The sequence below is a fragment of the Camponotus vicinus genome, unplaced genomic scaffold (genome assembly GCF_025532165.1).
Source record: "Camponotus vicinus isolate PSW18456_S1 unplaced genomic scaffold, iyCamVici1.0 SCAF_3, whole genome shotgun sequence".
Lineage (NCBI taxonomy): Eukaryota > Metazoa > Arthropoda > Insecta > Hymenoptera > Formicidae > Camponotus > Camponotus vicinus.
This window is the reverse complement of record NW_028141967.1, coordinates 4,844,318-4,855,159: the sequence shown is the minus strand read 5'-3', so window position 1 is coordinate 4,855,159 and position 10,842 is coordinate 4,844,318. Positions and strand designations below refer to the sequence as shown.

Genomic DNA, 10,842 nt, shown 5'->3' with positions numbered 1-10,842 from the left:
TAACAATAGAGTGGCCATCCCGTTGATTGCTAAAATACACGGACCGCTTTTAAATACGAGCGCGGGAGGAGAATCCAATAGTGATGGATAGCCTGCGGAAAGAAGAGGAGTAGTTGAAAACACAAGAGGGATCGCGGCATCAGGCCGCGGCGTCTCGCAATCCCGGACTCGAACCAACAACTCGGGCCGGTCGGTGAGGGAGGATCGATCTCCTCCTGCCCTATCGACCACGCCGGGGCGCACTTCCGCCCATGTCCCGTGCTCGAGGGAGCGACGCATGCGCAGCCGGTGGCGAACGTCGTCGCCTGACGCCAGTCTGTCGGGGGTCGAAGTGTCGGCTACATCGGGTCGCTTGCTTTTCCTCGCGATACAAACCGCGGCGTCCCAGCGGTGCTCTCACCCTCTCCTTCGCGGTATAATACCTACCTGCGCGCCCGCCCCTCTCGCGATCCCGTCACGCGAGATCCGTCGCATTCGGTGGCATCGACCAGGTTGTCGTCGACGAACGTAACGGTGTAACCGTGCCAAGAAGGAAGGGTGGTAGTTTGCGAACCGGCCGACCGAGGGGGATGGAGGGAAGGGAAGAGGGTTAGCTCGCCGAGGGAAGAAACGCGGGGACGGGGAGGGGGTGGCACCGCTTCGCTCTCGGGCTCGATCACCTCGCTCACCACCTTTCCCGACGGATTTTTCGGTGCGTCGCTTCACGAGAAGGGGTGGTAGTGTGTCTCTTGCCAGCGAGCGAGGGAAACCCCCGGTCCGGTTTCGCGCAGTTCGACTTGAAACTTGAAATTACTTTCGGCGCGTCCGATAAATCGGCGTTATCGGGAAACGATTTACCCTTCCCCCTCCGGCTCGACAAAGTTTGAAGAAATATACCGCCGGACGGATTGGCGGGAGAGGAGGATGATCCTCGCGGGAAGCTTTGTGCGAAAGGAATCCTCGACAATAGTGCTCAGTCCGCCGTGATGAAGGGACGATGATCGCGCGCGTGACTCTCCAAGTGTTGTGTCGACGATCGAAGGATCGTCCATCTCAGTGATCGATCGGGAAAAGTGCGAATCTGATGGAGTAAACGACACGGATGATCCCAACTTTTGTCTACGAGTGTCCATCTGGGAAGTTTGCCGTTGATCAGCGGTGCGATTTTGATTCAACTAGGCTAATCGAATGTTGGAGCTGTTGACTTTGCAGAAATAGCGTCGCTGAGTTGCATTTTCCACCGAAGGGATACCTTGGAAGACTCGAGTACAAGAGCGACGCATTTCTCGAAGCTATTGCTCCTTTTATTTCAACAACGACTGTTTGCGCCCTTCAAGCATCAAACGGATAAAGCAGCTGAAGAATTTCCAGTAGCACTTTTATCGACCACGTAGGGAATTTTAACGTAAATAACGGTTTCACACGCCGCATATTTTCACTGGGAAACCGGAAAAGCATCGGTTTCTTTAGCCGCGAACATTGTTTCCCTCAGCAAATTAGCTTCGCAAAGAGGTTGTTTGCTGGAAAATTGCATCTCGGCGAATGTTCCATTCGATCGAGAGAGACTAGTTCGATGAGACGCGACTCTCTCGTTAGCTTCGATCCGTCCAATAAAATCTCGAGTGAGAAATAATCTGGTATCTTTCTTCTGTTGCTTGCCAGGGCAAAACAATGTTGTAAACATTGGAAATATAGCTTTCTTCTGAGCACGATTAGAGCCGGTGCGTTCAATCTTTTTCGATACATTAAGCACGCCATCGGAAACAAGATTGTCTTTGTGTGAGAAAGAAGGAGAAAGAGAGAGCGATAAAAAGGACAGGCGTGAACTTGCCTTCAACTTGAGCAGACGACGGGCGGAAATAGAAATTCGTCAAGACGATATTACTTTCTCATAGAAGTTTCAGCGAGGGGATCCTGTTTCCAACCGAGAGTTTCAACGATTGAAATGTTAATCTATCGAAAAAGAGTGCGATCTTACCTCAGTGACAGAATGTGTAATAAATAGCTTCGATTGTATAGACATTCAATGGTAAACTTACAACGATCTCTTTTATGGTGTAGGAAGCCTCTATCGTTCAGCGAAGCGACGAAGCAAGATTTTCAGATCATTAACCCTTGCAAGTCGATAACGAAGCTAATAATTAGGTTTAAGAGACAACAATAACGTTTCTAATGAGGATATAATTAAGCTTCACCAAAATTAAGCATCGACAAAATATTCTTCTATAATTCTAGGACATCCAACTAGGTGTATGACTAAAAGGATCTAAAATTCAGAGCGATTATAATTTCTGTAATTCTTTTAGATGAAATTCATAACTCAGAATGTTTCTCGGTCTATATCATTTACAGTCTTCCTTAGATCAATTGCGTCAAGGTAGATAATTGAGGACGTAATTGCAGTCTACTTTCTTCTGGGTGATTTAAATGAAAAAGATACATTGGAAGGATCATGCAAAATTTATCGTATCTCGTCGCATATAAATTGTTTATCGAGAAGATTTAATTAACGATAATAGTCTACCTCTGTTTTAAAATCTTTGAAAAATAAACAATCAGGACCACGACATTTATTTCAAAAACAAAGGATTGTAAGAAGCTGTCGTAAAATAAGAGCAACTTGTATTAACCTCCACCTTTTATCAAGATCACCTCGAATATCCAGCAAGATCTGACAGTCATCTCTTTGTCTCAAGGAAGATTGATGCATCTAGGAGGTGGATCGGCAGCCGAGGGTCGCGAGATGGACCAGCTCGCGTACGTCCGCACTTCCGGTGGCGGTTAAGAAAGGGAACAATCGCGAGGACGGAGGGAAGGCGGTATGAGAGGCGGCGGAAGAGCCGCGAAGAAGTGATCGAGGCGAAGGAGGTGACGCCGAAGACGTCGGTGATCATCGCGTCTCAAGATGACGTCGCCGATCCTGGCGCTGCTCGGCTTGATTCTGGCGACCGCCGGCGCCGAGCTGAGCTCAAGGATCGTCAGGACTAAGTACGGCGAGCTGTCGGGCGTGATCGTTACCCTCGATCGGAACCTCGAGGGCGTCGAGGTGTTTCGCGGGGTGCCCTACGCCTCGCCGCCGACCGGCTCGTTGCGCTTCATGCCCCCCGTCAGCGGCGCCCTTTGGCACGGCGTGAAGGTCGCCGATAAGTTCGGACCCGTCTGCTCCCAGAAGCTGCCCGAGATCAACGACAAGATGCCCAAGGGCAGGGCGGAGTATCTCAAGAGGCTGCTGCCCTACCTCAAGAACCAAAGCGAGGACTGCCTGTACCTCAACATTTATGCGCCGGTCCAAGGTAATCTTCCCTTCCACCCTTCACTTTGCCAAAGCGAAAGTAGACGTTGAAATACATAATTGAAAGGTGTACGAATGCTTAATTAAGGGATTATTTCGGAGCAAAATCTATATATTCTCAGTAATATTTTAATACTAAATATACAAGGTGTTTCTTATAACATATACTCCTACATCCCTCCCTGAGGAATTACACTCCTCCAAAAATGGGGGTAAAAAATAGGTTTTTATTTTTTTCTCAAATTTGGAACAAGTTAAAAAAATGAAATTAGGTGGATATTTTCTACCAGTAAAAAGGTTAGTTATTAATATTTTTTTCAGCCTCCCGTATTGTTATAAGGGGATGAAACTAGCAACCCCTATTCAATTTTTTATTACAACTTTTTAATGGGTCGGAATATGATCATCTAAAAATATGCATTAAAAAGTTTGATTTATTTAGAAACTTTTTTATTTCTTTAATTTTTTTCATAAAATCAGTAATTTTCAAGAAAAAAAATAAAATACGTTATCGTGCACAGCACGATGCTAGATAGCATAAGTTTCGAATTACGAGAAGTTAAATTTTAAAATAAAAATAAAATTAGAGTAAATGTTGGGAAAATTGGAACAAAAACAAAATTATAATAAAAATCTAAAAACCTAAAAAGTAAAAACCTAATTTTTATCCCCATTTTTGGAGGAATGTAACTTTACAGGGAAGGATGTAGGAGTATATATTTATATGAAAAACCCCCCTTATTTTCCGACAAAGAATCATCTCCTAAAATTTTTCGCACTTATCAAGAAACACCCTATATACGAAGTTTCTTCCTCTACAATTTTGGTATCCGATAATATTATAAATATACCTCAAATCCAAATTCGAAAAGCTATAATTACATTCCGTCAAATCTCGATAAGAATGGCTTTATTCGTTTATCCTATTATTATCGTTTGCTCCAAAGTGAAAATATGAGAAACAAATAAACCACGGATTCACTCATTAGCTTTGAAGCATCAGCGAATCGGTGCACTTTGATACGCGGCTAAATAGTAATCAAGCTGCGGATTTAATTTTATTTCAAACGGGAATCAAGCGAGCGCAAAAGGATCCGAAGGATAAAGTCCTATTATCAGTACACAATTTTCCGCGGAAATGGATTCGATAAACGCCATCGTCCATCCATGGACAGATAATCCCGCATTGGGCGTAGTTTATTTTCCAGATATCCAATTTACTTGTACAAATCGCGACGCGGGTCTCTTTTTATTTTCGCCTGTAAACTTGTAATCAACACAATAGCTACAAACGCGATGCGTTTGATATTGAGTCAAGTTGCAAATGCCCGTCGATCCCATTTTACATCTCATTCGCCTTTAGCGAGCTGCATCGGCGGCGAAAAAAAAAGTAATTCACCTCCAATTATCGTAGAATACGCGATATTGTGTGCACGTTTCTGGCAACGATAATCCGGACGATATTTAATGATTTTCCCTCTCTGCGAGTCTGGATTTTAAGACGCGATTCCAAGCAACACGCGACGAGTACGACGCTTTCACATGAAGCAGCATATCCAGGCTCTTTACTGCTAAAAGCAGAGATAATACAGCGTTTGGCGAAAGTTAATAATTTATTTCCTCTGTAAAATGCTTTTTCATTAGAAATTTTAGACCTATTAATCGTTTATGTTTGTTAGCAAATAAATATTGGGGTTGATTTTTTTTATTTCAATTAGTATTAATTCTTTTAAGAACGCATTAATTTACCATCTTAAGTTTCATTAAACTGAGTAATTCATCATTATAATATTTTAAGTCTATTTTTCACTTTCTCTTTTTCTGCTCGTTTTCAATTTTATTTTTGTTACGTGTATTATTTATCTCTCTTTTTCCCTGGATTATTTTTAATTCTTTTAAATGTAATATTATTATAACGTGCAATCAAAGAGAATTTCCCGTGAATAAATTTATCTTTATCTTTTACCTTTATTTAAAATGGGAACCCTCTCTCTCTAAGATCTCTTCACATTTGATTTAAATTTTCACTATTAATTCAGATTAAATTTAGATTTGAAATTTAAATTTAGATTAAATTTCAACTATTGGATTTCACCATGTTTTTATGACGATTTTATCGATGATTTGCGATAACTGCGTGCGCTTATCGAGTATACAAAAGTCGCCATTTCCACGTAACGAATAATACGCACTTTCCTTATAAAAAGAATAATAATTTGCGAAATCCCTGCATCGTGAATATAAAACTCGTTAAATCGGCCAATTATCTTGCGATCTATGAAAAAGAAGCTCGAAAGAGGAAAGATGGCGGGTTCCTTTGTTGCGCCGTCTTTTCTCGTTTCTTCTGCATAGCCAAAGAAATCCGTGTCGATTCTTTGTCCGCCTTTCATCGACGTTTGTTGACGACGAAAGCGCCTCGTCATATTTCCCGCGAGCGGAAACCGGGTGCATTAATTCCCCGTAGGAGATACGTCAAGCTCGCGCGAATCACTTTAATGTCGGATAAGTATAAAGCGAAGCATTTAGGATGCATACGTCGATATCAACTTGCGACGCGCACGAGTCTCAGTCTTGTTATCGAGAAAATGATTAGCGCGCTCTTTGAACGGTGAAAAAAATTCGGTTCGATTTTTAGAATAAAATTACGCGTAAAAAGTGACATGATTTGAATAAAATAAAGAGAGGGTAAAATGAGATAAAATGAAGATGATAAAACCTAAAGTAGGTTAAAATGAAGCATATAACGTGGAATACGAAATAAAGGAAACTTATAATTCGCTATTGTGGAGAACAATGTTTAAAGCATTCAAACGCGGCGAGGGGGGAAGAGGAAGTGGTTTAAAAATGTATTCCCCCCCTCCTCGTTTTTTCGTCGTATAACATTTTTTACGAGAGTAGGAAACATATTCTGATAATACGGTCGGACACTTTTGCATTTTCTTTCCCTCGCGGAGGGTTACATATAGCCCAAGTACCGGCAAAGTTTTTCACCCGTGTATTGCAATGGCGGCTCGAGTATGCGTAGTGGTGCTACATGGTGGGAACTTAATAAGAAACTTTATAATCACCTCGTGCTTAGAGAGATTAAAGCTCGCGAGGAGTAACTTTCCGCGCGCGGACTTAAGTATCTAAACTAGATAATAGTTTCGAAGCCTAGGCAAGCCGATCAATCTTTGCTATTCCTGGAGAAGCAGACACTTCGGAAATATAATATTAATTCGATTAATTTTCAATTTTCCCGAGGCGAAAAAAGAAACGCATCCCTCCCGGTGATTATCGCGTCGCTCAGAAAATTGTCTCGAGTATCGAAAACGGGGAGGAGGGGGGGTGAAAATTTGCGAAAATCGTCGTTCCCCGAAATTTTGTACCATTTCAGGATAATAATTCAGCAAAGCCGCCATTGTCGCGCGCGGCCCAAACAAAGAATCCACGAAAGCGACCATTAATTTGCCGATTTGAATGGGAAGTGTTATTTTATAGCCCGCGTTCGTTTCCCATAAATCGCTTTGCGACCGCGGAATTCGCGCAATCCTCTCCATCCCACTCGTTGGTCCCGCCATCGCGATTTTCCTACATTATTTTCCGCGTGCTGATCCCGAAAAAGGTTTTGTTGTGATCCCGGTTATCCGATTTGCGCCGCGATGTTGATCCAGATTTCGCGAGTTTTGAAATGTAGGCCGACGATTTGTGCAAAATCCACCGCTTCCGATATTAATTAATTAAATAATCATACGCGGTGTGTTAATTTATTTTCCCTCATTGATTTCGCGCGCGTATTCCATCAGTTTCGTACTCTATACATTGGTTTCCCGCGTTATTTCTTTATTGTAATAATTCTAATCATAAAATTATGACATCGAAAATTCGCGAATCGCACGGATTGAGGCGGGTATTGATTATATTACGACGCTTTCAGGTCGTAAATCGGCAGCTGAAGGAAATCATGGTGTGAATACGTGACCCCGAGAACAATTGAAAAAGCTACATTAAACATGGCGGGGAAATGATTTACCGGAGGTTGAAGAGCAATCCTCCCGCGTGTTATCGCTTCTTCCCACATCCATTTCTCTGTCTTTCTCTTTTATATAAAATCTATTTCGATATTGAATGGCGAGAGCCTGCGGCGTATGTTTTCTCGTTTTCAAGTATCAAGCGATCTTTTGCATCGCGCAACGTTATCGTTATCGTTCTTTCACGATTTTCCATGGCAGATGAAAAACTGCAGAAAATAGTTCTAGTATTTTTGCAATTTTAAAAACACACGAATTTTGCATAGAATATTATGTGCATATATTCAGTTTTTAATATTTTTGTATGTAAAACGTTTATATATTTTTTTCTATTTTTATTTGAAAACTCGAAACTGTGTTGTATGCGTATAAGCGTAGAATTTGGGTTTCTCGTGTAATTTCTACTTTATATAATTTTATCTAATTGTATTACTTTAATCACAACAAATTTACATCTCTTTTAGTAGGATTTAATAATGCAGAAATTACAAAAGACATAATTATACAGAAGCTAATTAAAATTTAATAAATAGTTGAATAAACAAATTCAAGATGTATAATATTTAATAGAAAAATAAATTCTTGTTATATTTTTTTAAATAAATTCAAGTAAATATTTTTTAATTTTAATTAATTCACGATAATTGTTGGTGATGACGTTGAAAGTCGTCAAGATTAGATAATGTGATTAGAAATGGAAATAAAATATGATTTTTCGATTTATGTCAAGCACAAAAATATTACAAGAATTTTAAAATAAAAATAAAAATATATATTTAATTAATTTTACAATTAATTCACGATATAATTATTGATTACTGATGACATCAAAGATTGGCACAATTAAATAATGTGATTAGAAATAGAAAGTGTGGTTTTCCGATTTACTTCGAGTCAAGTATCGAGACGACTAATTTCGACGGATACAATGCACATGAAATTTCAAGTCGCGACAGCTCGACAATTAATTGTAAGAGTCGACACAAGCATAAGATTTGAACTAGATTAAGACGATAACAACTCGATCTTTCGAGAGTTTAACTGAAATGCGAGAAATTCGAGAATTGTTTAATTTATTAGATTTTTCTAAACATATGTACAAGTTATATAGTTAATTTTAATTATATTTTATTATAGAGTTAATTTCTAATTTAATTATAACGTGATATGTAATATTGTAACACGAGGCTGTATACAATTTTATTTAAATTAATAAAAAGATTCGCGCTTCCATGACTTGAAAAACTTTTTCTTTTACTGGAAGGAAAAAAATGCAGGGAAGTTACTGGAGAGAATAAACGTCTAATCTTCCCAATATGTTAAAGATAATTGAATATTAATTAGAGACTGCCTCCCCGACGCACGATCGGGGGGAGGGGAGGGGTGGGGGGGGGGAACGCATTACAACGATATCCTGGAGCTGGGCTTTTAAACCTTATCGCGTGTAAACGATAATTATAGGATCAACGTGGCGTAATCCGGTTATTAATTTAATTACAATCCCGCGCTAATTTCACGCTGCACTGATCATTACACGAAACATAGATTTAACGAATCAATTCCCAGGTGTAATTTTGCACAATGTGCGCGCTAATACTTGCCAAAAACTTGATATGTCACAAATGCGATTTGATTCGCGTCCGGTCTTGTAACTTTGTGTATCGAAGAGTGTATCGCGGATTATTATTTAATAATCATTCGCAAATTGCCGCCGGACTCTGTCCCTCGAATGCCGCCTCTGCCAAGTCTCTCATTAAAATTACAATTTCCGGCTTCGAAAGGTTCCCCGGGCGGAAACTTTCGCCACTGCAATTAACTTTAATTGCATCCCATTCGAAAGTTATTATAGACCGGCGATTATGCTATCGGAATTCCGTCTCTAAATTCCGAACAACCTGCTTAAGAATGAATCTTCAATTTCGCAATACCGCAGTATTAAATCTTTATTAATTCTGAATTCGAATCGACGGCAATCTGTCGAGTCGATTTTTATTTTTATCTTTACATTTCGCGATGATGACGCGCTACAGGGTAGGATAAAATGCTGGGGAAAAAATATCGTTGTTTTTAAGAGGAAATATGTAGCTGTTTGTTTTGCAAATTCCTACCTTTGTTGAAAACAACTATGCATTTTATTTGCACTGATTGATTCCTCTCATTATTTTGTGCACAAAAAGATAAGGTAATCGAGAAACGAAAATTTTACGAGGTATTTCGTAGAGGTTATGTACAATTGTATCAAATTAAAGTTAAAAAATATCCTTTAAACTATGCAATTTTTGGCCATCCTACCCTTGTAACTTTTTACGCCAAATATTTCGAGGAATTGATTTATATAAAAAAATTAAGGTGGTTTCATTAAAAAAAACTAGATTGAATCTTTATATAACCTATACACAAGTTGAAATTAATATCCCTATCTTTTTCCTCCAAACAATTCAACGAAACAAAAGTGTTTCAAACGAAACACTTTTTATCTAAAATATTTTTTGCCACAATTCGTACTTTCAGAAAAAATATAGCTCGTAAAATTTTAAACGCCTCACCCTGTACAAGAAGTCTGACGAGGGAAAAATTCAAAATGTCTAGGGAGATGTCAAACGTGGATAGAAAAACGAAATGGAAATATCGAATATGGGTCGAGAAGCATTTTGAGAATTTCTTCCTTTAACGGTACGTTAATCAGCGAGGTATACTCGAGGGGTTAAAAAGTCGATATAAAGTGACTCGATCATCCGGCGGAAGCGACGAAAATGAAGAGTCTCGCAGAGACTGCTTAATCAGACCGGGTTAGTAATGGAAATTAAGCGGGATTAGTAATGGTAATCGAGGAGGTATATCCTTGTCCGTAACTAATTCCGGTGCTTCTTCTACGCAAACTTCGAAACGAAGTGTATATAGTTTAGCGCGCGATATATATGTATATATATCGGGTGGTTACAAATTGCAGCCAAGAGTATCCCTCGAGGTACTCCGAATCCGAGACGTCGAGGGTCTCTTGGCGATATAGTAGAGTCCCTCGTCCCTCAAAGTTGCGCATTTTCAGAAGGACGAATCACCCAACTTCACGACGAGCAATAACTTCGCGCGAGTGGAATAAAGGTTATACGAACGAGTCCAGAAGCTAGAAATTGAAGAATGCCAAAAGTCGCGACGATCAAATTAATTCGCCAATAATCGCCGAGGATCGCGCGAGCTCTACCGTTTTTTCAATTACGATTTCGAAATATCATCGGGCACTGCCCCCTCCCTCCCCCCCCCTCCCGTCGAAACCGAGGGAAGGATCAGACGCGATAAAAAGTCGCGGGCTAAGGGAGGAACGCGGGGGAAATGAAATTTCAAAGGGAGGAGAGGCGAGTAAATCGAATTTGCGGCGGGCGTGACTGAGGAACGGAAAACGAGCGACGACGAGAGGAGGATAGGGGAAGGAGGGGAGGGTTGGAATTTCGCGCAACCGCGAAACGGCTCTTTCTGCGCGCGTACGATTCCGCGTGTTTGCACGCGTTGACGAAAATTCAGCCGCGAAAATGCCCGGGAAAACTGCAGTTGTTTGCCGTTGAA

General features: G+C 40.5%; 1 protein-coding gene across 2 annotated transcripts in view; it reads left to right on the top strand.

Annotated features, from left to right (window-relative positions):
- The first annotated feature begins 331 nt into the window (after nucleotides 1–331).
- Nucleotides 332–10,842, top strand: part of Nlg3 (Neuroligin 3) — a 165,814-nt gene continuing 155,303 nt past the window's right edge. The window contains exons 1-2 of one of the 2 annotated variants that reach the window (XM_083093247.1): nucleotides 332–2,008; nucleotides 2,680–3,272. In XM_083093247.1, coding sequence (XP_082949373.1) covers nucleotides 2,885–3,272 — 388 coding nt within the window. In that variant the 5' untranslated portion in view covers nucleotides 332–2,008; nucleotides 2,680–2,884. Of the gene's footprint in view, nucleotides 3,273–10,842 lie in introns of both variants that reach the window. The other variant, XM_083093246.1, reaches the window with a different exon arrangement.